At 35.1% G+C, this 25,593-nt stretch overlaps 1 protein-coding gene across 5 annotated transcripts in view; it reads left to right on the top strand.

Annotated features, from left to right (window-relative positions):
- Positions 1-25,593, top strand: part of CSMD3 (CUB and Sushi multiple domains 3) — a 1,109,294-nt gene that overhangs the window by 790,851 nt on the left and 292,850 nt on the right. For all 5 annotated transcript variants that reach the window (XM_084749143.1, XM_084749142.1, XM_084749141.1 and 2 more), the window contains 3 exons: positions 13,167-13,358; positions 18,672-18,798; positions 21,461-21,663. In XM_084749143.1, coding sequence (XP_084605269.1) covers positions 13,167-13,358; positions 18,672-18,798; positions 21,461-21,663 — 522 coding nt within the window. The remainder of the gene's footprint in view (positions 1-13,166; positions 13,359-18,671; positions 18,799-21,460; positions 21,664-25,593) is intronic.

The raw sequence follows: 25,593 nt of genomic DNA, 5'->3' as shown, positions 1-25,593 counted from the left end.
GACCATTCCTCTTAGATTTCACTGTACATTTTAGCTGAAAATTACACCTTCTTACTTCTACAGCGAAAAATTAGGATGTAGTCTGAATACTGGCTTAATAAAACATGTTGATACCTGAATAAGTTGCAAACAGGGTACATATTAAATGTAAAAGAAAAAAGTGTTTAGACATGGGGCAGAAGAGATGGCTCTGCAGTTAAGAGGTCCCAGGTGGATTCTCAACACCCACATTCTGGTAGGCAGCCATCTGTAACTACTATTCCAGAGGATATGAATCCTGTGTCTGATTTCAGAGGCACTAGGCTACAACATCAGATGCATGTAAAATACCTATACACATAAATAAAAGTAAATACATCGTTTAATATTTTTAGAAGCATTAAATAATTTTTAAGTTGAGAAGATGTGCTTAAAGAGTTAAAAATATGAAGGTGAAAGGCCATGCACTGGTACTTAAATCTTTATATCTAGTCATGTTGAAATCAGCCTCACATACTCAAATTGAGTATGTACATATCCCTTACAATTATCCCCAATTGTATCTGAAGCGTACTATAGATGAGAAACTGGGGTTCAGATTAGATAATCAAAATAGAAGAAGGTCACTTAACTAATAAGGCCTCAGTGAGCCTTCATGACTAAGTAGTAAACTCATAGGTCAAAATTCACAGAAAGAAATGGCATGACATAGTGCTAGCAGAGGACAGAGGAAAAGGAAACATAAATATATTAAGGGAATGCTACAAGATTATTCAAGACACGTGGTACACTACAGGCTATTCTCACATGCACCATTTTTCTTTGCTTACAAAGAGAGAACATTATTGATACCTTTATTAGGAATAGTCATTTTCTACTTTATTATTGGTTTAGTGTACTTATTACTACTTCTTATAGTCCCAGTGTTTGGACTTTAAGTATTATTATATTTTGCAAAGATAAAATTATAAATTTCTTTTAAAAACACACACACACAATACATTTTACTTAACTGTTTTAATAGTCTATTTGTTACACAAACACTAAAATTAACAAGTCGACTTTTGACTTTAAGTAATGGAAAACTAATTCTAGCTTACACTGAAAAGCTAGGGTTTCACAATCATGTATAAGAATGAGAAAAGAAAGGAATCTGTACTAAACTGTTCAACATGATCAGCCACATTTTCCATCCTCTCCTATGCAGTGTAATCTTTGGGGGTCATTTATGTCCTCCAATTTGCTGTTACAAGGTAGGAACAGTGTGGTTACAAATCCCTGAGGGAAGGAGAAGCAGGTGTTACTAGTCACTATGTCTCTTACCAAGATTAAAAAAAAAAAAAAAAACACAACTCTTTCTCTGAAGCCCTGGAATAAATTAGTCTATCTCTAATCCTAAATTGGGAACATAAGTAATATATATGATACATAATTGAATTAGCCTCACACCATCATAGTATGCCTTTATTATACCTGGACTAAAAATTAAGTTTCATTAGTAAGGAATAGATTGTTGAAGAGATAGTTTTGTAAAATAATGTATAGCAAGCACAGATTTTTCTAAATTAAGCTCAGTGATGTTAAGTTTATGTTGCCATGACTAAGAGAATCACAAAATTCAGATTCCTAAGGGCCCAGAATGAAAGATTTTGGCACACTCATTAATAGTTTTTGCTATATAATATTAAGACAGCAGTGATACTGTCTTACTAATGGCAACCAGTAAATAAATTATACATATACGTATTTATAATGAGAATTCTTCACTGAACCTGATGTATTTGGAAGAATGCATCATCCCAGTATGTGATTAAATCTGTTTAGTCTTCAATTCCTAGAATTCAAGAATAAGCCATATGTTTTGAGGAGACTCTCTCTCACCAGTAGGGTTTTCTATTAACTTTACTTTGGTGCTTGAGTGAAAAGTATCTCTGAGTCAAACTTAGTATAGCCAGAGTTGCCATTAGGAATTCAACTGCTATACCAATTCTCTAGTTCCCAGAGCCTAACTCTGTCACTGTATCACATTTTCCTTCCTCATTCTCTTCAAAGTAATGACTGCTAATTTCTCTTGTGTTTTACACATTTAAAAGTCCCTCTAAAGGAAGGTTGAGCTGGAAAAAGAGAAACTTTCAGGTGTTTTAGACAAAACAGTTTAGTTTTTGACATGTCTCTGAGGAGAAATCTGTGAAGACATAGTTGAGTATGCTTTAGTGCACGCAGATAAGCTTCAGGGGAAGTTACATGTCCATCACAAGTTTAAAGATCAGATCAGAAATTAAGTTCACTGATTTCTTCTCAAGAAAAAGTTAATCATTTTGTGCTTGAGGTACTGAGTTCTTTCTTTGGTTTGCAAATTATTATCAGAAATTGAATTGGTTCTAGCATCTTTCTTGTTTTATGAGTTCTCCAAACTTTCATCCAAAAAGTGTTCTTTGCTACAAATCCTTTTATAACTGTCATTTGTAGTCACTTTCATTCAGTAAAGAGAAAGCAAATGTTTTTGATAATGATTCATGCCATTTTGGTGGGATTATATCTTGTCAACTGCTAATTTAGTAGATGTCTAGTATTCTCTGCCATTAGATAATAATAGTGGATTAAATGATCTTTTGCCATTTCCTCTTCTCATTTTATTTACTACAAATCATACAACAGCAATATTTATAATCTCAAGGGACAACTTCAAATATATTTAGATTCAGTTAGCCTTCTAGCTTTGTTGCTTGAAATGATTCAATAATGCTCAGAGAACATAGCCATTCCAAATGTCAGGCTCTCATTAAAGAAAGGCAAGGGCTAATTTTTAATGCCTTTTCTTATATACTAGCTTTATGAATACACTACAAATTATTCTATTTGTTCTGTAATTTAGTTACCAACGTGTTATTGGCAATGCTAACCATGAAAAATGATCAGATGACCTATCAACCTCAGCTTATTTCTTAGTGCATAATATACTTAATGCAAATGTGAGTAGAAAATAAGTAAATTACATGGAAGGGAAGGGATGTTATATATGGCCACATGTCTTCAAAAAACACTGACCAGAGACATTTGGCATGTACTTCATTCTTTAAATATTAAAACTAAGTGTGCTTATGAAGGAAGTACTGAATAATGATGCATTATATAATACAAAGTCCTCTAAGTGAAATATCAAATATATCTCTTAAGATTGTAGTTTGCCTAAAACACATTGAATATAGTTCCTTTTCCTAGAGTAAAAAAAAATCATTATTATTTTCCTGATTTCATATCATTAAATATTTGTAATTTTTAATTTGAATACCTAGTGTTATGTATATTGTATAGAATTTATTTCTAGCACCTTTGAAACCTACCAATGAGAAACAAAGTTTAAATTATTTAGAAAGATCAATTCTCAACTTCATATGGAAAAACAAAAAACCTAGAATAGCAAAAAACAATCCTATATTATAAAATATCCTCCGGAGGAATCTCCATACCCGATCTCAAGCTGTACTATAGAGTAACAGTAATTAAAATAGTACAGTACTTCCACAGCAATAGGCTAGTTGATCAATGAAATTGAATCGAAGACACAGAAATGAATCCACACACACATGAGATTTTTGACAAAGAAGCCAAATCTATTCAATTAAAAAAGGATAGCATCTCCAAAAAATGGTGCTGGGTAATAGGATGTCTACATGTAGAAAAATGCAATTAGACCCATATTTGTCTCCATGCACAAAACTCAAGCCCAAGTGGATTAAACCTCAACATAAAACCGAAGACACTAAATTGGTTAGAAGAAAAGTGGAGAAGAGCCTGGAACACATTGACACAGGAGACAACTTCCTGAACAAAACACCAACAGCCCAGGCCTTATGGTCAACAATTAATAAGTGGGACCTCATGAGGCTGAGAAGCTTCTGTAAGGCAGGAGACACTGTCAAGAGAACAAAGCGACAGCCTACAGACTGGGAAAAGATCTTCACCAACCCTACATCTGACAAAGGGCTAATATCCAAAATATATAAAGAACTGAAGAAATTAAACACCAACAAACCAAATAACCCAATTAAGAAATGGGGTTCAGAAATGAACGGAGAATTCTCAACAGAAGAATATGCAATGGCTGAGAAACACTTAAAGAAATTATCAAAATCTTTAGTCATCTGAGAAATGCAAATCATAATGACTCTGAGATTCCATCTTCTACTCATCACAATGGCTAAGATCAAAAATTAAAGTGACACCACATGCTGGAGAGAATGTGGAGAAAGAGGAACACTCCTTCATAGCTGGTGGGAGAGCAACCCACTTTGGAAATCTATCTGGTGATTTCTCAGAAAACTGGGAACAGGGCTTCCTCAAGACTCAGCTATTCCACTCCTTGGAATATACCCAGAAGATGCTGCACCACACTACAAGGACATATGCTCAACCGTGTTCATAGCAGCCTTATTAATAATAGCCAGAACATGGAAACAGCCTAAGTGTCCCTCAGTTGAAGAATGGATAAACAAACTATGGTACATTTACCCTATGGAATATTACTCAGTTATTAAAAACAAGAAAATCCTGAATATTTTAGAAAAATGGATGGAACTAGAAATGATCACACTGAGTGAGTTAGCACAGAAGCAGAAAGACTCACATGGTATACACTCACTTATAATTGGGCACTAGCCCAAAAGGCTTGTCCCATGAAAGTCTTCACTTACTACAAGATTGGAATAGATGTGAGGACATCCTACTGAGACTCTAGGTAAGAGAAATATAGGAGATGGGGAAATAGAAGGACGTGGAGAGTCCTAGAAACCTACAAGAACATAGGGACAGGTGAGCCGGGGCCCAGGGCAGTCTGTTCAAACTATTGCGCTAACCAAAGACAGTACAAGTAGTAACCATCGAACCTCAATTCTGATCTATCCAACGGACAGGACATTCTCCACAGTTATGTGGAGAGCGAGGACTGACTCTGACATGAACTCTGGTGCCCCATATTTGACCACCTCCCCTTGGTAGGGAGGCCTGATGTCACTCAAAGAAAGTATAAGTAGGCTACAAAGATGAGACTTGATAGCCTATGACCATATAGCGGGGGAGGAGGTCCTCTTTGGTCTTAGGTGTAGGGGAGGGGGATAGGGTGAAAGCAGGAGAGAGGGAGGAATTGGAGGGTACAATTGATGGGATAACAATTGAGTTGTAATCTGTTAAAGTTAAAAAACAACAACAAAAAAAGAATATTCTGCCTAAGAATAGCTGTGTTTGTAAGGCAGATAAAAAGAAAATTAGAACAAAATATTAAGGCAAAAATCTGCCAAGTCAACTGCATCTTCCCCCTCGTAAGCACTTTTTTTTTTAATTTAAAATGAAATCCGGAAACCACATTTCCTAGACTTTCTTGCTGTCTTTGAGTTATAGATAGTCCTTGGATAACTGAGATATGAGATCAATAAAGTTATTATTCCAAGAGCAGCTATAAGGGAAAAGGTGATGCCTTGAGGTGGCTGTCCTTTTTAGATCTTCCAAACTCCCAGTTTACTGAGAGACAGAATTTTTTTCCACTATGTACTTTCTTCACACTTCTAAGCTCATCAAAACCCTCTAACTGGCTGGATATCCGCTACTCATTCACAACCATTGAATGACTTTAATTCTCTTGATAAGGTACTAGCTGTTAGTTAAGAACCAACATCAACCACAAAACACTTTAAAGGCAGAAGTGAAATAAATAAAATTGAAACATATTAGACATCATTTGAGTTTTTAAAAAAATGAAAAGAAAAAATTCACTGCCTGGAAAAAAATTTTTCCAGCCATTAAAAAAAAATGGCAAACAAGAAAAATATGAGCAAAAATCATTGCACAAATGAAGCACTAAAACAAAATAAAATTAAGAATTTAAAATCAAACCAAGGAAAATTTCACAGAATATATAAAAATCTTAAAAGCTACAGAGTAGCAATTGTTAATATTAATTTCCAGATAGTGAAATATAAATGTGCTAGGAGCTGACAATTGAAAAAAAAAGATAGGAAAAGACTTTGGCAATATATTATTGAGTTTAGTGTTCAGAGATTTTGAAACTATACCAAGCATTATAGTTTAATGAAATACCAAATTCTGGTGGTTTGACAAAATTAGGTTCCAGTCAATGTTGAATAACAGCACGTCAGTGGGATGCACACAAAGCATCTTTAGCATCGGCTCCTACTATCATGCCAGGCAGATGAACACTGCCAGTGACTAGTGTTGTGATAAGAACTCTCAGACTATAATCCACAATAAAAAGTAACTGCAAAAAGTAACGGAAAATGAAGAGTGATAATTTAGTAATTTTTCTAGTTTTTGTTTAAAAACTTTACTTAAGTAGATTTAAAGTTGGAAGGGCAAACCTGTGTGTGGTGTCATACACAAGGTATAGCCATAGTTTGATGCCTTATACAATTCAATTAGTGATAAACATATATATTTTAATTATATTACTTGGTTCTAAAGTAGAATGTAATACTGTTGTTGAATTCTCTCCTTATCCCCTCTCCACACTTTATTTTGTCTATAACAAGTAATAGCATCACAGCTCATGTAGATGAATTTAAATCTTTCCTCTTGGTTAATTATAAGTGATAACACTTCACAATCTTATTTAAATATATATTACACTGTAAGTGAATTAGTAGCTCAATAGTAAAGTGTTTCTTTAACATACCCCCAGAACAATCAAAATTTAAATTTAAGTACCTGAGTGAACCCAGAGTGCAAGTTAGCAGCTTCCAAGATGAAAAAAAATGACTGAAACAGTTTATTACCTGAACAGTCACACAACACTCTCTAAAACATTGGAGCATCATCTTAAGCTCTCTGGCAGACATATTTGCAAGGGAGGAACACATTAAAGAATTTGAAAAAAGACTATTATCAAATATAGCCTAAATAGTAATTATAACAAATTATTACATATTTAATTGTTTAGGTTTTTAAAACACTATTTTTTTATTTTTGGAATATTCTGTTTTTAGTTGTGGATATAGGAAATGGATATTGAAAGTTTAACACAAAATTTTCTTCCAAGCAATGGACAATATATAATTTTTTTCATTTTTCTTTTTTTTTACATATACATTTATATTATACACATATATACCATAAACTACTTACAGCAAAAGAACAATGAAAGAATCAGGAATTATATAAGTGTTACATTCATAGTATTTTTGGCTGTTTGTATTTGGCAACCTTGAAAGAAAGAATCTTTCCCTATCTTGGTGCATCTAAAAGTATAATTAAGCCTGGCATTTCTCAACATTTATAAACTGGACCACAAAGCTATTCCTAGCTTGTTTAACAATTTCCCCCAATTTTATTTGTGCCCCTACAAAGTTATTATTCATCCCAAATCAACCAGAAGAAACCTTAAGAGAATGATACCATATTTCCCTTAAGGGGGATTAGGTAGGATTTTGGTTGCTTTCTTGAGCAATAAACGTTTATTTTCATTGAGAGTTGGAAGGTTGGACTTAGGGATGTCTCTCTTTTCCTTTTTTTTCTTTTTTTATTAAATATTCTTTTTACCTATACATTTGTATTATTATACTTATATACAATAAACTACCTACAGCAAGAAGAACCATAAAACAGTCAGGAATTATATAAATGTTACATTCATAGTATTTTGGCTATTTGTATTTGGCAGCCTAGAAGAAAACGTCTTTCCTATCTTGGTTAGTCTAAAACTCTAAATGTAATCAATATCTATCATAGTCTATCATTATCAACTTAAAACATCTGTTTAGACCTAAAACATCTTAACCCTTAAACAACTAAGCTTAATTTTAAAACAAAAACATCTGGTCTTCAGCCCCATCAGAGACTTGAGAAGTAATAAAATTAATTATCTAAGTAAAAAGGAAGCGCAGGTTAACAACTTCCAAAATGAGAACATGACAGAGACAGTTTGCTGCCTCAATAGTCACCCAAAACTCTTAAACTCTTTAAACATTGTTACATCATCTTCAACCTTCTGGCCCAATATATATGACAGACATATCAGTGAGGCAGGAAGTATTGAAGACCTGCTTACCGTGTCCTGGCAGTGTTTGGTTGTCGACTCTGCCTGCAGCCAATCATGCCCTTCTATAGACAGAATTCTGTATGTGGTAGAAATAGGGACATTGCCCCCAGTGGCTTGTCTGCCACATTTGAAGCCATCTCCATAAGGAGATTCATTGATGCTCAGCATCTTCTTTGAGGTAGGCTGCCAAACACTTGTCTTTTTTCATATTTTTATGAGATACCATTTATCCATTTCCTTTTCTCCCTCTAAGCCCTCTAATATGTTCATAAACCTTTCCTTATTCCCTCTCAAATTCATTGCCTCTTTTTTTCATTAATTACTGTTGCCCAAATATATGCATACACATACATATATTCCTAAATATAAACTGCTCAAGCTGTACAATGTTACTTATATGTGCGTTTTCAGGGATGACCGTTTGATATTGGATAAGTAACTTGTATCCTCTTCCCTTGAGAAAACGGCTTCTCCTACTCTCAACATTCCTTCATTGTCTGTAGTTCATTGTGAAGGGTGATATTATGTACTCTTTCCCATCCATGTTGAAATGTCTGTTTCTGCCCATGTTCAGCTAACATTTAGCCACTCATTTTCATGAGAAAAACTAGGTATATTTTCTGACATTATTAGGAGATTCAGTCTTAAGACAAACTCCATGATCCGCTGCCTCTTACAATCTTTCCACCACCACTTTTACAATGTTCTCTGAGCTTAGGGTGTGAGTGTTGTTTTATATAGTTATTCAGTGGGACTAGGCTCCACAACTCTACATTTTTATTGGTGGTAGTTTTCTGTAATGTTCTCCATCTGTTGTAAAAGAAAATCTCTTTATGGAGAAGTGCAGACTAAACTTATCTGTAGTTTTAAGGGCAAATTTTAGCATGTGGTTAGGGATTATATTTGTATAGTAAAGCAGTGGTTGTAGTTTCTCCTCCAAAATCCTTGACTTGACTAGCCCTGAGTTGTTGGCGAGATTTCTAGTAACAAGTATAGTTTTCCTCTTTTTGGGTGAATCTTAAATCCAATTAGAGAGCTGTTTCTTAACCACCAAGATATGCTTGCCACTACTCCACTCAGGGCTGTAATGCTAACTGGTCTTTGTTGTAGCTCACAGACACACTAACTAGCTAAGACTGTTGGTTGCTTCCTTCTTTGGAAGCTTGTATTACACCTTCTTGTACCATGAAAATTAGGCCCCAGGAAGCATAACCTATATTGTGAAAGTAAATCTTTCCCTCTACCAATGTCTCTCCGATCTCCTTGTTACTCAACTTCCTCTTCTTTCTTTCTCAAAAGAGAAAGAAAATAAAGATTAGTTTCATTTGTTGCCCACCATTTTTAGTCGTTTTTGAGATTTACAGTTTCAAAATGCATATTACTCCAATGCAGTCTGTAACTCACCTATTCATATTTTTTGCAAACCATAGATCTTTTTCTGTAGTAATGTTATAGATATTTACTATTAGGGACTATGGTGTCCATAGCCCCAACTGAAGTAGGGGAAGGGGATTCTAGAAAATATGTTGAGACAATGTAGAAGATAATATGTTACAGAAATAACAACAGGGTAGGTCCATTGCCGAGGCCTAAATAGATTTGTTTTTCTCTAGAGTCTCCTATTCCGGGTCGTTACAGAAAGAGGAACTAGTAAACTAAACTAAATAAACAGGTATAACTAACCCATTCTCTTCCTTGTATATTCAGCACTCTATAAAACTTTGTGTGGTATATAGGCAAGATAGGTGGTCGTTCTCAATAACACTGTTTTTAGAAGTAATTGCTGTCCATGTAACACTTCCTCAGGTACTCTAATGCTGGTGTACAATCTCTAATTCTATATATATAAAACAAATACAAAACAAAAATGTAGAGAACAAGAATAGACAATAAAAAAATCATAGAACTGTTTAGAGAAGGTTTTATCATGCTTCACATATATAGTAAAGGGAAGTGATGTGCTATATTGCATACATATATTGATATATACAAAGTGTTTGTGAGAGAAACCTGATGAACATGTCAAAGGTTTCAGTAGAAAGAAACCAAATTAATTTTATGGTATTTATTTCTCTTATGTTACTATTAATAAGGATCAGTTAGTAGGGCATTGATATGAATCCTGACATGAAAGAAATGAAGTATAATCTTAAAATATAGTATTGATGCAATTTATTAGGTATTTTATATGATTTAACAGATTTTTACATAATAACTTAAAGTGAATCATAAATAAATAAATCTCTTATGTGATAAAATGAGCTCTCAGCTTGTTATAAAAAGAACCGTGAAGTCTCTAGACAATGTCAACTTTTGTTCATTTTGTGTCTTATAAATGTTATTTCACCACAGTATTAAATTCCACTAGCTATGGTGAATATTGGTCACATACTTGATGCTTCACTCAAGTCTTCATTTAATTGTCAGCTTCAAGTGTTTGAGCTTTCAGTGAAAAGACTGGCAACTGAACGGTTTTGTAAAATTAAGACATTTCTGAATATTTATGAGAGCAACAATGAGTCTACCAAATTGAACTAAATTATGTTGTACTCTGTGGCTTACACAGTATTGTCTGTGTGCGCTTTTTCCTATAAAGAAATGCTTTATAAAGTATCTTCATTTGCAAGAGCATCTCCATTTCACGTTATCACCAGCAATTCCCAATCACGTTCACAGAATATTCACATTAAGGAAAATGAGTTTGGTAATAAATCTTGAAAACAAAGCTTGATTTACATTTTGATTTGAAAAGAAATATATCATAAAACTCAAAAGCGGCCGTATGGTAAATCCTAGACAGAAGACTCTATAGTCTAGTAGGAAGAACACAAACCTTCCTTCCCGTTTTGACCAGAGATATTTTAAATATGCTATTAAATATACAGATCAGAGCAAAGTAAAGTGTCCATGAAATATAATTTTTACTACTGCACTGTCTTCTGTTTGATATACTCATTTGCTTGTCTGTATGGGGTGGATTTCATTACACCTGGATGACGTGAGTCAATGACTTCCACCCTCTTCTGTGATTCTCCTTAAAAATGTTTACCTTTTCAACCAAATGGGGCTGTCAGAAACTAATTTGTAGAGGGAAATGTTGAAGCTTTTATTTTTTTAATTTAATCCAAAATTGACTTTTGAAGCAATCAGCGTGACTTTAATTTATTTCCTGTAAATAACTTTTTTTTTACCTAATCCTTAATCATGAGCATCTTTGGGAATCTGATATGTGCAAAAGTTGTTCTGTATAGGCACTGTAGAAATAAAAAGGGTACAAGATAATGGAGAAGTAAATAAAGAAACAAACATTTGGATATGGATTCAAAATGTACAATACTGTCTTGTGGCTTAAAAGAGACGGGAAAAAATTTAATACCGTAGGAAAGACTAGGCCTCTTAGTCTCTTATGTTATCTGAACCTATGTAATTAAAGGAGTAAGGTTTTACTTGGAGCTATTAAAGATGAATATATGTAAGCATACAAGCATTGCATATGTTTTGATACTCAATTAGGAATGCAAAAGTAATGTTAACTAGCAATAAAAATACTGAAGTTCAGTACTGTGAATTAATGCCATGACACTGGTGATCTAATGTGTGTTACTCTTCTGACAGGTACTAAAACAGGAAATTCCTATCATCCTTTCCTGCGTTTCAATAATGTACATCATTAAAGTTCTCTGGAATATTGTTGCATCCATTTACTTACTTAGGGCATTCACTGTTATAAATAAAAAGCAAATAAGAGGCAGATTAGTGAGGTCCAGGAGAACTCAGCAACTACAGCAGCTGCTGTCCCCAGCAAACTTCCCAGCAAATGAGCTCATTCAACAACAGTGAAGCTTCTCAGAGCACCTCTGTTTCAGATTTTTATAGAATTTTCTTTGGCTGTCAGGCTGATACAACCTGACTGGCTATATCGTCCTCAGTGGCAACTATGTAGACCTTCAATAGAACCGGGGCTGTAACTGTTGAAACTTTAGATACTGGTTCATTTTCCGACCAGTCTTCTTTTATTCTGACCTAGTCTAGATTTAAAAAGTGATACAAGCATCTGTGTTGTTGTTACTGTTATTGTTGTTATTGTTATTATAATTATTCACACAGAAAGAATTCAGACACCATAAAGAACTGGCAAGAGGTTTATTATTTGAATAAGTAAATTATATATCATAGCAGATATGCCGAGTTCTGGAATGGAGTCCCAGAGCGTCCATACCTATAGTATTTGATAACTAATATTATGGACAACCAGTTGAAAGGATTACTCATGAATTAAGGAAGTGAAAATTTGGAAATGCCAAGAATAGGTCAGAATTTCCCCAGGATTTATTTATGTATTCTGCTTTTCTGATATCATAAGGCAAAGCTATGATGGGAAACATCACATTTGCTAGTCGGACAGTGTGGAAACTCCATTGTAGTGGGGCAAAAGATGGTTTCAATCAGACTCTGCAGATTTCAAGTATCCTGGATGCTTTGTTCCACGACAAAACGGAACATATGATTGGTTGGTTGGTTGTTCTGTATTCGTTACTTTCCTGTGGGTGTGACAAAATACCACGAGGAAAAGTCACTTGAGGAACCAGGTTTTGGCTTGTAGTGACAAAGCGGTAGAGTTCATTTGTGAAAGGAAGAAGGCACAGCATATACACTAGTTGAAACAAGAAGTGAGGTTCGAGGCTCGGCCATAAATCCTCAAAGCCCATGATCAGCTCTACACGTCCACCAGCATATTTGTAGGCCCTAAACATTTCTTAATCTCCCCAAACTAGGGAACAAGTGTGCAAATACATGAGCCCTGAGAAATATTTCTCATTCAAACATGTGACTTTTTATATTATAATATACCTAAAGTGGCTATTAATTCTTTAGTGGATTGATTATCCTGGTACTAATAACACTTTTGATGTTATGCAGTCATATAAGGTATATCACTGATAAATTGTAAAAGTACCACAAAAACCATGTTCTAAAAAAAGCTTTCTGTGGTTAAGTGTTAATGATGCTAGGTATGATAGGAGTTAATTCATGTAGTGAATGTAATCATATTTAAAGGGGTAAATGAAAGAGGCAATTTACATAGCCTCAAATTATCTTCCAAAATATTTTCTTTAAGCGAGTCATATTCTTCTCTCAGGTTTTGAACTTTCGCATTGTGAGGACCCAGGCATTCCACAGTTTGGATACAAGATCAGTGACCAAGGCCACTTTGCTGGCAGCACAATCATCTACGGATGCAATCCAGGCTACACTCTCCATGGAAGCAGCCTCCTCAAGTGCATGACTGGGGAGAGAAGGGCCTGGGACTACCCTCTGCCTTCCTGTATTGGTGAGGAATTTTTTTTTTTTTGGTTGTTCGTTTTTTGGATTTTTTTTATAAAGCATGTGGGATGATTTTAATGTACCGCTTCCTAAAGACCCATGTCCCTGGTAATTCCTTCCGCATACAACTCATAAGAAGTGAAGGAGCTTAAATTCACCCTATGGAAAAGCATAAGAATTATTTTCATTATCTGGCCGATGTGTGTACTTTGGGGAGTTATAATGGTTTGCATTAAGTTGCTTTATTTCTACCTTTGATAAAAATTTATATCTCAATTTATTATTTATTTACTTATTCACTTTACATCCTAGTGATAGCTCTAACCCTTCTCACCTCCCAGGGTCACCCTTCCTTCTTCTCCTCTCCCCCTTCCACTATAGGATCATGGGCTCTCTCTGACACAGGCTCTCTTGTCAGCTTTTCAATTTACCAAAAAAAAAAAAAAAAAAAAAAAAAAAAAAAAAAAGCTACCTTTTCATCATGTCTGTTTCATTGGATCTCACCAATCTGGTTTGGCTTGATTTAGAAATATTCAGTGCACATTTCAGAATCAAAATGAATGTGAAAGCAAGCAAGAAATTATTGCCAGTAACTTTAAAAGCTTAAAGAGCTTCTTTTATGTGTATAAGTCCCTTTAGAAATATTAGAAGATATGTCTGTTTCCTTAAGTATGACAGCGTGAAAATAAGTTGCAGAATGGAAAGGCCTGTGAAAATCATAGATAAGCTATATCCCCTGCATGAATCTAATGTGATCGTTACATTTTGCATCGATTTAATGTCATTTTATCCCTATTACAAGGCAGATAACAAATTAGCATAGGATAGTGGGAAGCTGGGTACCCAAATATCCATAGATACTCTTGTTATTCAGTTTGGTCTTTTATGGTTTCAAACATCAGAAGGGTCTCATTGGAAATATGAGGATTATGAAAGAAAACAATGGTGTACTGAAACACTAAAACTGCAGTAAGAAACAGAAACACAGCCATTCCCATGCCATTCCTGACTGTATATTGAAGACACAAAATCATTGTGTCTTGTCAATTTGGATAAAAATTAATGTGTACCTTGGTGGCGCACACCTTTAATCCCAGCACTTGGGAAGCTCAGGTAGGCGGATCGCTGTGAGTTAGAGGCCAGCCTGGTCTACAAGTCGAGTCCAGAATGGCCAAGATAATATAAAGAAATCCTGCCTCAAAAACAAAACAAAACAAACAAACAAAAAAACCAAAACAAACAAGCAAAAACTAAAAACACAGTTTTACTCAGGTTTTAATTTAAATGAACAGAACTCCATGCATATTTAATCTTTTAAAAACACACCGCTTTAGATGTTCTTCTGTAATTTCTCATGGTTCATTAAAACATTCATTCCCAAAGATACAATTTTTTATATAAGTCTGCTATAATCACAGACTTTTACTGTCAGATGGCATATGAATTTTGTGTAGATTATGGAACTCATACCTAGCACAGTAATCAATGTTAATCACCAAAAGCTTGAAAATTGAGCAATATGACTAACAATCAGGTCAACTACATGGGCGTTGAAAAACAAATCACTGACTATATGAATATGAAATACATTCAGAAAAAACACTGATGGCTTTAAAATGCCACAAAACTATAATGTTTATATATATATATGTATATATATATATATTGATTTCCATATTTTCCTCGAAATTAAATTCTTATATCTGTGGAGTATATTGAGCTAACATGATACCACCTCCCAAAATTATTTTAATCAAAGGGAAAGATAACTGACATCAGAAGATTTTACTTTCCACGCCAGTGTTGTCATTTGATGACTTCACAAGAAAAAAAACCTTTAATGACAGACGATCAAGTTAAACAACTATAAACAGACGAACACACAGTGAGTTATGCCGAGCATCTCCATGGTAACCAAAGAAATTCTGTTCTCATGATGCTCTTCACTGATGATTACTTGCTTTATCCCCTGATCTAAATTCATAATTTTCTTCTACAGATTAAGTATCTATTATGGCTGTGATTGATCTCTGTCAAATACAAAGATTTTTTTTTTTTTTGCTTAATTATTTGGATATTGTCTAGGCAATTATTTTTCTGAAACTTGTATGTTAAATCAAACAAAAGTTATGCATCATTCTACATTGTCGTTACTCCAAAATCCTTTAATCCACCTTATATTTTAACTTTATTTTGGAAGCTTGTGCCTTAAGAATGTGAAACGGAGTGTTAAGTCACACCATAACAGCACCTTTCAGACTACAGAATAAAGTAGTATTTGTGAAAAAATACTTAAAAATAAAAATGTAGAAAAGTTCATTTAAAACCAAAAAGCAATGTAGTATATAAAAAAAGGACTTAAAAGTTAAACTGGATAAATAAAATATCAGCTCTGTTTTTAAACTAATATATGCCTATCGTAGTGATAAATCAAAAAGAAACACTACTTATTTTATATTTTGTACAACTACTTATTTTTGTAAGGTATCCAAAATGATTTCTTTGTTCCAAAATGTTTTATTTTAAGAAACAGGAAAATAAAGTAGTGACAGTGATGGTTAGTTGTTTGAAACTTGACACAGACTAGAATTACCTTGGAAGAAGGAGCCTTATTTTGAAGACCTGCCTTTATCAGACTGACTGGTAGGTATAAGGAAGGGCATTTTCTTGATTAATTATTGATATATGAGGTCTCAGCCTAAGGAGGGCAGTGCCATGTCTGAAAGAAAGGCCCTGAGATATATACTAAAGACGGATGAGCAAGCCAGAAGGAACAAACCTGTAAGAGGCATTCCTTATTCGTTTCTGCTTCAGATCCTGTCTCCAAGTTCCTGCTTGTGTTTCTGCCCTAACTTCCTCAGGATCAAACACTGTGGCTTTTGATGGACAAGCACAGCATAATAAAGTCTTTGATTCCCAAATCAGTCAGTCTACCACAGTCATCCGAAGCAAACTGAGAAAGTGATAAAGTTCTTAAGTATTAGTATTCTTTTACATAAACATAGCCTATCTTAAAGTGTTTCCAAAACACTAATTCCTAGACTCCTGTGAGTCTAAAAGCCAACGTTACAAACTGGCAAAGCCAGGGCCAGGCAGTGGTAGCGCATGCCTTTAATCCCAGCACTCCGGAGGCAGAGGCAGGTGTAAATTCTAGGGCAGCCTGGTCTAAAAAACGAGTCCAAGACAGCTAAGGCTACACAGAGAAACCCAGTCTAGAAAAACAAACAAACAGAAACAAAAACAAAAAAGCGGCAAAGCCAATAGAATCGCCTCGTCCCTTACTCTGGATACTTGTTTACTCTCAGGAATTGACTCAGGAAGTTGTATAGTCTAGCAAGTCCAAAAATCCATGGTGTAGGTCAACAGTTTCAAACTGATATAGACATTAACTTAAAGCTCTGGTTTTGAGAGAAAATATCTTTATTTTACTGGAAAATATTTTCCCCTAAAGCCTTCCACCTGATGAAACTAGGCTCATCTGAACGAGTTATTCAGGGTAAACTGGTAACTAAAGTAAACCAATTAAAGATGACAACCACTTTAAAAAATACATTCATACATAAAGCAGTTAACTAAATAACTAAATATTATAATCTAGTAGACATTTGAATTAGAACACTAATTAGAATATTGCCATTTAATATCTAGAGATTTGTGAAGAAAAAACTTTACAGAGATTATAGACTTATTAAGCTATTACATACTGGTGTCAACAGAGATTAAAAAAAATTTCTCAATTTGACCATTTTTCAATTGATATTAATTTCCCTCTTATTTATTAAATCACCTTCCAGCCAAATCGCAGCACCCTTCCTCCTTGTCAGTCCACTCTCACCCCAACTCTTCCCACTCCTCTTCCCCTTCTTATCAGAGAAGGAGAGGCCTCCAAGGCATATCAATCCACACTGACAAGTCAAGTCCCAACAGGAGTAAGAGCATCCTCTCCTAATGTAGTCTGATAAGACAGGCCAGGTAGGGAAAGGGATCCAGTGGCAGGCAACAGAGTAATAGATAACGCTTACTCCCATTGTTGGGGGACCCACATATTGACCATGTTGCATTTCTGCTACATATGTGTACGGGCTCTAGGCCCAGTCCAAGCATGCTCTTTGGTTGGTAGATCAGTCTTGGTGAGCCCATTTTGGGCCCAGAATAGTTGACACTGGATGTCTTCTTTTAGCTTGCTTGACCTCTCTGGCTCCCTCCTACTCTTCCACAAGACTCCCTGAGCTTGGCCTATTCTTTGCCTGTGGGTCCCTGCGTATGTTTCCATCAGCTACTGAAATAAGCCTCTCCGAAGCAAGTTATGCTAGGTTCCTGTCTGCAAGCATAGAAGAGTATTATAATGCTGAACATAAGCAATTTTAATTTGTATAAGTAACAGTTCAAAGACTAGAAAATAAATATAAGCGTTTCTTCAAATATTTGAGTAACTATGTTTTTGTGTGTATTTCGTTTGGGGTAGAGAAATAATCTGTAAATCTCTTAAATATACAATGCACTGCAAAGGGTTTCCTTGCCTCTGGGACTCAGACATGTGGATCATTATAGTTTCAACAGTTACAAAGATCCTTACTCTTCTGTACAGAAAGTTCTTCATGAATTGTTTCTTAGTGAAATAACCTCTGATAATCCAGTAGTGTTAAACACTATACAATGGAGAAGGAATCTCTCTGAAAAGAAAATGCTAATTAGATTATGTGCCAGCACTTTTATTTTAATTCAATAAATATTATAAAAATTAGAGGCCACATTTAGACCAAATTATGTTGCATTTCACTGAAGAATCTAATGAAAATTCCACTTTGAGTTCTGAGAGATTTAAAAAAAAAAAAAAAAAAGCAAGTGGCTTAGAATGTTTTGAAGTGGAGCAAATGGACAATGGAGCTTGGATTGCCTGAGGGAATGAATTTTCCTCAGAGGTGGGGTGTACGTTGAATTATTCACCCCGACATTCACTAGTACCCAGCAACTTGCCATCTGCTTCCCTCATAACTCGGTCATTATTTAACAAAACCCTGTGCATTGGTTTGAAGTCAACTTCACAGATGTTGACTGTGCTCTTTTATTTATTACATAATTTGGTTTGTTTTTAGTCTTTTATGTGATCTGATAGAGTGTGTATTAATTTATTATACTCATATTCTCGCTCCAATTCTATCTTTAAGAAATTTTATTTAAGCACTCGCTATCAAGAAGATTGAGGGCGAATCTTTATTTTCCTTAACGTGAATGTACAAATAACCCCAAGAAATTTGAAGATTGTCTTGAAATGATGGATATGAAGTTGTGACTTGAAATTGTTGCTATATTTTGCCAGCTGAATGTGGTGGTCGCTTTAAAGGAGAATCATCAGGAAGGATCTTGTCCCCTGGCTACCCTTTCCCATATGATAATAACCTTCGCTGCATGTGGATGATTGAAGTAGATCCAGGAAACATTGTAAGGTAAATGGATTTCAGTTCCATCAACTAATTAAGGATGTTCCTGATCAGCAGCTATAAAAATACTGGTTAATATCACTAATTATCAGTATGGTTAGCCTTCATAAAGGAAAACAAGCTCTTCATGCGCGCTTAAAATAAGAAAAAGTAATCATTCGCATACGTCACTGATTCTTAGCCAGCGGGAATAAGTGTGACTCCAGCGAGAACGTCTGCAGCGAGAGCAGGGCACCAAGGTTTACAATGTTTTTGGTGTTTCTGGTGATGTCTGCACTTTCAATTTCAGAGGCTTAAGACGATAGAGCCATCACGTTGATATTTATACAAAACTGTGCAACCTCCGTCACGCGAAGAAGTAACATGAATGCCCCGGGCCTCGACAGTTCCTGCCTTTCCTGGTCTTGGGCTCATTTCCGAAGAGCCTTCTTTCTGACCTTTTAACTACGTTTGATGTCTCTTTCCTGCTGAGTTTGGATAGAACGTTCACACATCTTCATGTCTCAGCAGCTCGATAAATTCCAAGCCGTTGCCTCCTAAGTTCACGTGTCAGGCTTCAGGGCTTCCACAAGCTCCCATTCCTTGTTTGCTTTTAGGACTTCAGCTGGCTATGAATTGATAACTTTAAAACACACCCTTGACATGTGATCTAGTTGCTCCGTTAGATCTCACAGTGACAGTAAAAGTAACGCTAGCCTTAAACGAGCATGTAAAATTTGCTATTCAATGTGAATGAATTTCAGAAAGATTTCGAAGTGTTGAACTTCCGTGAATACAGTATGAGGTGCTGTGTTGCCTTTGGAAGGAAACGCAAAGAATTCAGAATAGGCTATGAGGGGGGGGGGGTCTATTCTCAACCTGTGGGTGTTTAGTCTAGGCCACACATAGTTTTAGTTAAATATTAAAATTATTAGACAAAAAATGTATTTCAGCAAGACTCCAAGATATCTTGTTTTGCATTATAATTTTTCATTAATTCATTCATATTACATCTCAATTGTTATCCCATCCCTTCTATCCTCCCATTGCTCCCTCCCTCCTGCTTCCACCCTATTCCCCTCCCCTATGACTGTGACTGAGGGGGAACCTCTTCTCCCTGAATATGATCCTAGGGTATCGAGTCTCTTCTTGGCAGTCTGCTATGCTTCCTCTGAGTGCCACCAGGCCTCCCCATCAAGGGGACATGGTCAAATATGGGGCACCAGAGTTCATGTGAAAGTCAGTCCCAACTCTCCACTTAACTGTTGAGAATGTCCTGTCCCTTGGCTAGATCTGGGTAGGGGTTTGATGCTCACTGCACATATTGGCCTTGTTGATGCCATAGTTTGAGTAGAACCCCTGGGCCCAGATCTGCCCATCATAGTGTTCTTCTTGTAGGTTTCTAGGACCATGTGGATCTTTCTATTTCCCCATTTCCTATATTTCTCTCACCTAGAGTCCCAATAGGGTGTCCTCACCTCTATCTCACTTTCCTGGTAAGTGAAGACTTTCATGGGACATGACCCTTGGGCTAGTGTCCAGTTATAAGTGAGTATATACTATTTGAGTCTCTCTGCTTCTGGGTTAACTCACTCATTATGATCATTTCTAGTTCAGTCCATTTCTTCACAAATTTTGGGAATTCCATGTTTTTAATAGCTGAGTAGTATTCCATAGCGTAAATGTATCACAGTTGTTTATCCATTCTTCTACTGAGGGACACTTAGGCTGTTTCCAGGTGCTAGCTGTTATGAATAAGTCTGTTATGACCATGGTTAAGCATATGTCCTTGTTGTGTGCTGGAGCATCTTCTGGGTATATTCTAAGGAGTGGAATAGCTGGGTCTTGAGGAAGCCCTATTCTCAGTTTTCTGAGATAGATTTCCAAAGTGGCTGTACTAGTTTGCATTCCCACTAACAATGAAGGAGTGTTCCTCTTTCTCCACATCTTTGCCAGCATGTGGTGTCACTTGAATTTTTTATTTTAGCCACTCTGATGGGTGTAAGATGGATTCGACTCTGAGATGTCTTAATTGACAATTTTGTTATCAATATATAACCAAGTTGAAAGCTGCGATAGCTCATTATGAATCATAAACCATGTGCTATAAGAGCCTAGCTAAATTTAACAATGGTATGAAAAATATTTGATAATAATTTTGTACTTATTAGACATAAAGTAAACTGGCTTTAATATGGTAAAAGCATGTATGTGCAATCAGACAATTAAATTTAATGAGTGACACAGCAACTCCTTTAGCAATTATTTGATATATGAAAACTCAATTGACAACACAAAATTGAGATAAAAATTGTTTCTAGTCCATAAGGTTGTTATAACGATTAGATAAAATATTAGTAACACATTTTTAAAGTAACTGGCACTTACTGTATCTTTTATAGCTTTATTACCACAGGTTTAAGTATGAACATTGAAAACAATGAGTATTTCGGATTTCTGTAATTTTTAATAATGCTGAAATAGTGTGTTTAATGCTGTTTTAAGGAAGTATATTCTGCTGTTCAAAAACATTCTTTTTGGTGATACCTGCCATTTACACAATATAGACTTTAATCTTAGAAAAGAGTTGCAGAGAGTCAAAGTATCAATACATGTTCGTTCTAATATTTTGTTAATATGGTTCTCCCCCTTATTTAAAATAATAAAAAAATATATGGTTCTCCCACAGCCTACAGTTTCTTGCTTTCGATACAGAAGCATCCCATGATATACTCCGCGTTTGGGATGGTCCACCTGAAAATGAGATGCTATTAAAGGAAGTTAGTGGATCTCTCATTCCTGATGGAATCCATAGCACCCTCAACATAGTGACTATCCAGTTTGACACGGACTTTTATATCAGCAAGTCTGGATTTGCAATTCAGTTTTCAAGTAAGCTTTTTATATTTGATTTCTAAATGCAAACATAAATGTTTTGTAATTAATGCATAAAATTTAGTATTCTATATTTTATTTTTAGTATTATTAATGTTAAATATTGATTCGGGTATCCTGTTTTACAGAGGGTGAACCAAAATATACTTAGGAAAAATAACTGCAATTAACTGTATATGTTAATTACCAGCTCTTTTCCATTGTCTAAGCAATAATCCTTAAATAATAATGGTGTTAAAATAATTCAGCTGAAGAAATAATAACATCACGATGTCTTGTGTATGTTGAACACCCCTTATTCAAAATGCTTGGGAGCAGAAGTGTTTCAAATTCAGAATTTTTATGAGTCTTTGGATATTTAAATTAACCTAGTGAGATATTTTAGGAAGGAGACAACACTTTGAATACAAAATTCATTTAAGCTTTGTATACACCTTAGAAATATGGCTTGAACATATTATCATATAACTATTTGTGCACCTGCATTTTCACTGCCACTGATTACATGAGATCAGGTGTGGAATTTTCCACACTTGAAACAGTATGCATACCCAAATTAGGTATGCTCAGCCTGGAATACCATAAAATCATAATATTTCAAGGTGTGTTTTTTAATAGAAAATAAAGATTATTCTATTCTATTTTTTATTTTATATGTAATATATATAAAACAAATTATAGAAATCATATAAAAATATAACCTATATTATATATTGTTAATATTAATATAATATGTTATTATTATATATTGTTAATATATAAAATAGCATAAAATTAATTATATGATACTATATAAAGAATATGATTATTAATATATAATAGGTAATAAAATATATAATTGTAGGTTGACAAAACTTTGATTTCCTTACATTAGTAATACAGAGTTAATGTTTTAAATGGCTTCCATGATGGGGCTCTGTATATACTACAGTAAAACATACTTAGAGATATGAGTATCTCTGACTTCAATATGTATCTAATTTTAAATTCTTTACTGGAAAATTTTTTATTAAACTTTTGTTTGTGAAATAAGTGGCTTATTTTTATATTTACTGTTATTGTAGGCCATGTTAAAGTTGTAGAAATATTATTTGTCATACCAACACTTGAATGACTCTGTCTTTACAATAGATGATCAGAAATGTACATTATTGCTTGAATCTTCCAATCCACTTAATAATGTCACCCAGACTGTAAATATATTATGAGTACTATCAATCAATGCAGATTACTCTCCTGAACATCTTTTATAATGCACATGTTTACAAAGCTTCAGAGTGAAAAAAATAATTATTTTCATGTACAAAGTGTTGACTAAGTCCCAAGAACCCCCATTTTGCATTTATGTAAAAAAGCTAGTTCAATGACAACCTCAAGTATAAAAAACATCTCTTAGCATCCATTTCACAGATAAGTACACACAAAAAGGTTGAAAGGTCAATTAGTTTATTTATTAACAGTCATATAACTAGCTGATATCTAGAACATGGGCCATGTGTGTATGAAAGTAGATGATTATCAACCTTGGTAAATAAAAAAATATTTAACAGTTATCATTATTCAGTTATTATTGCAGCCATATAATATATATGCTTGTTAGATGAAAATAAAACTTCAGCTATACATTTTTAATTACAATATAGATTTATAACAGTCAACTTATCATCTTGATCAAACATTCTATCAATGTTTATCCTGACCTCAAAGAAAGGCAATATGGACAGTTTGAACAATGAGCAGGAATGACGCGAAGGAAGAAAGCACGCTTGCCTTTTGCAAAAGGACATTTGCCTTTGTGTCTAACCATTTCACCATGTGTTCTAGTTACGCTTTCTATTGGTATGATAAAACAGCCGGTCCAAAAAAAAAATTCAGGAGGAAAGGTTTACTTCACCTTAGAACTCTAAGGGCACAGGCCATCACTGAATGGAGTCAGGGAAGCTGCTCAGTAGGCAAGGATTTTGGAAGCAGGAACTGAAGCAGAGACCATTGAGGAGTGTTTCTTATTGGCTTCCTCTCTATTGCTGGCTCATTCCGATTACCCATACACCCCTAAAGCACCTCCTCAGAGGTGGCCCCATCCACGACACACTGGTCTATCCCATATCCAGCATAAATCCAGAAAATGCCCTACAGACATGTCTACAGACCCATCCTATGGATGTATTTCCTCAATTGTGATTTCTCCTTTTCAGGTAACCCTACATTGTATCAAGTGGACATAAAAGCTAACAAGTACACCCTGTAAGCAAATAGCCTAATTTTTTAATGAAAGTAGAATACAAGGAATTGTATAATTATCAGAGTAAGAAAGTGTAGAAGAAGGGATTCAAATGAAATAATTATCCACCGTTGTGGAACAAAATTAGGCTGCAGATCATAGTTAGTCACTTGAGAGCCCAGTTAAATTCCTCCTTCCTAGAAATCTACTCCTTCTATGCATACACTTATTCAAATAGAGTCTGCTATGGGTGTTCTAGCAAGGCTAGGGAAGTCAGTCAAAGAGTAAGAACTTCCTTCTTCTATGTGCTTATATAGACTTCCATGTGAAAATATGACCCATATTTAAGGTATGTCTTCCCTCCTCAAGATCTGAACTAAGGTTGTGGGTCTAGATCAAAGGTGTGTGTCTTCCTCCCTCAAAGGTCTGGATAAGAGATGGATTCATCCACTGCAAACCAAGCAAAAAACATATCTCACAGGGCTGCCCTCCATTCCTGGGTTAGTGTTCATTCCAGATACAGTTAAGTTGACAACCAGGAATAGTCATCATATCTGCTGAGGTATCTCGATCAAATTACACACGAGCTCAGACACATAAGCTAAGTCATCCCATTAATTTTCTATTGAGAGAGTTAGAGGGAGATGGTGTGATGGATGACAGTAAATGTCAGATTTTAGCATAATATATACAATTGCATGATTATAAATTTTGAATTATATGATAATATAAATTAAGATATATATGTCTCTGATTTTTGCCTTATCTGCTGAGCACCTTTTATGCATCCTTGCCCATCAAGTTTCCATTCTTTTTAATTTTTTACTCATTTAAGCAATTTTTGTTGTTTTATGAAAGACAAAGTAATCAGTAACAAAATGAGCTAAAGAAAAAGCAAGTGTCTTGACAAAAAAAAAAAATAACCAATGAAATCCATAGCACAAAGTTTAGTGTAAAGTCAATTTTACTGAAATGTAGGTTGCCTAGCAACTTTATAGTCTTCACCAAGCCACCATCCGCAGCCTCCTGAGCCTCCTGACTTCTATTGCTTTGTAGATTCTGTCACCTTGCCTCTTGGTGTTATAATCTGCCAGGCACTTTTGCTTAATCAGAGCTACTTAAGTCTGACACTGCCACCTCATGCTGTCCTAAACCCTGTCCTGGCTTCTCAGCAGTCAGCCTCTATATCCCCTACTTAAATTTGTAATCTGCCTGTCTTGTTCCACTTCAGTTCCACAGGGAGGTATCATGCTGTCATTTGCCCACTGAATAGATGATTTTGACAGAGCATTTTCTCTGCTCTTCACTCTTTGACCTCTCCATTAAGAATCAGTGCCTGCTGTGTAACACAAAACACTAAGGCTCATAACTTCTACTGTTGAAAATTCTCAAAGAAATATAGATGACTTCACTAGGATAGGCTGATATCTGACAGCCTCAAAGGACCACAGGACACCACTGCCTTTGTTCCTATCCTCATTATTGTTTGATGCACTAGGTAACAGTCAACTAGTCACTTACTTCATTATCCCTCCATATTTTTCTCTCTACTTCGACCTGGCTGCTCTCAGAAGTAAAACCTGTACATCACTTTCCTGTTTGAAAGTATTTAATGCTTTGAGTTTAGTTTTAAACTGAAAACCCTGGCATTAAATGTAAAAACCTCTGTCTTATGTAGCCTTTCTAGTTGCTTTCTGTTTCTGTGA

Source organism: Acomys minous (assembly GCF_964271855.1).
Source record: "Acomys minous genome assembly, chromosome: 12".
In the NCBI taxonomy this organism is placed as follows: Eukaryota; Metazoa; Chordata; class Mammalia; order Rodentia; family Muridae; genus Acomys; species Acomys minous.
The sequence above is the reverse complement of the archived record's forward strand: the minus strand, read 5'-3'. Positions and strand labels throughout refer to the sequence as shown.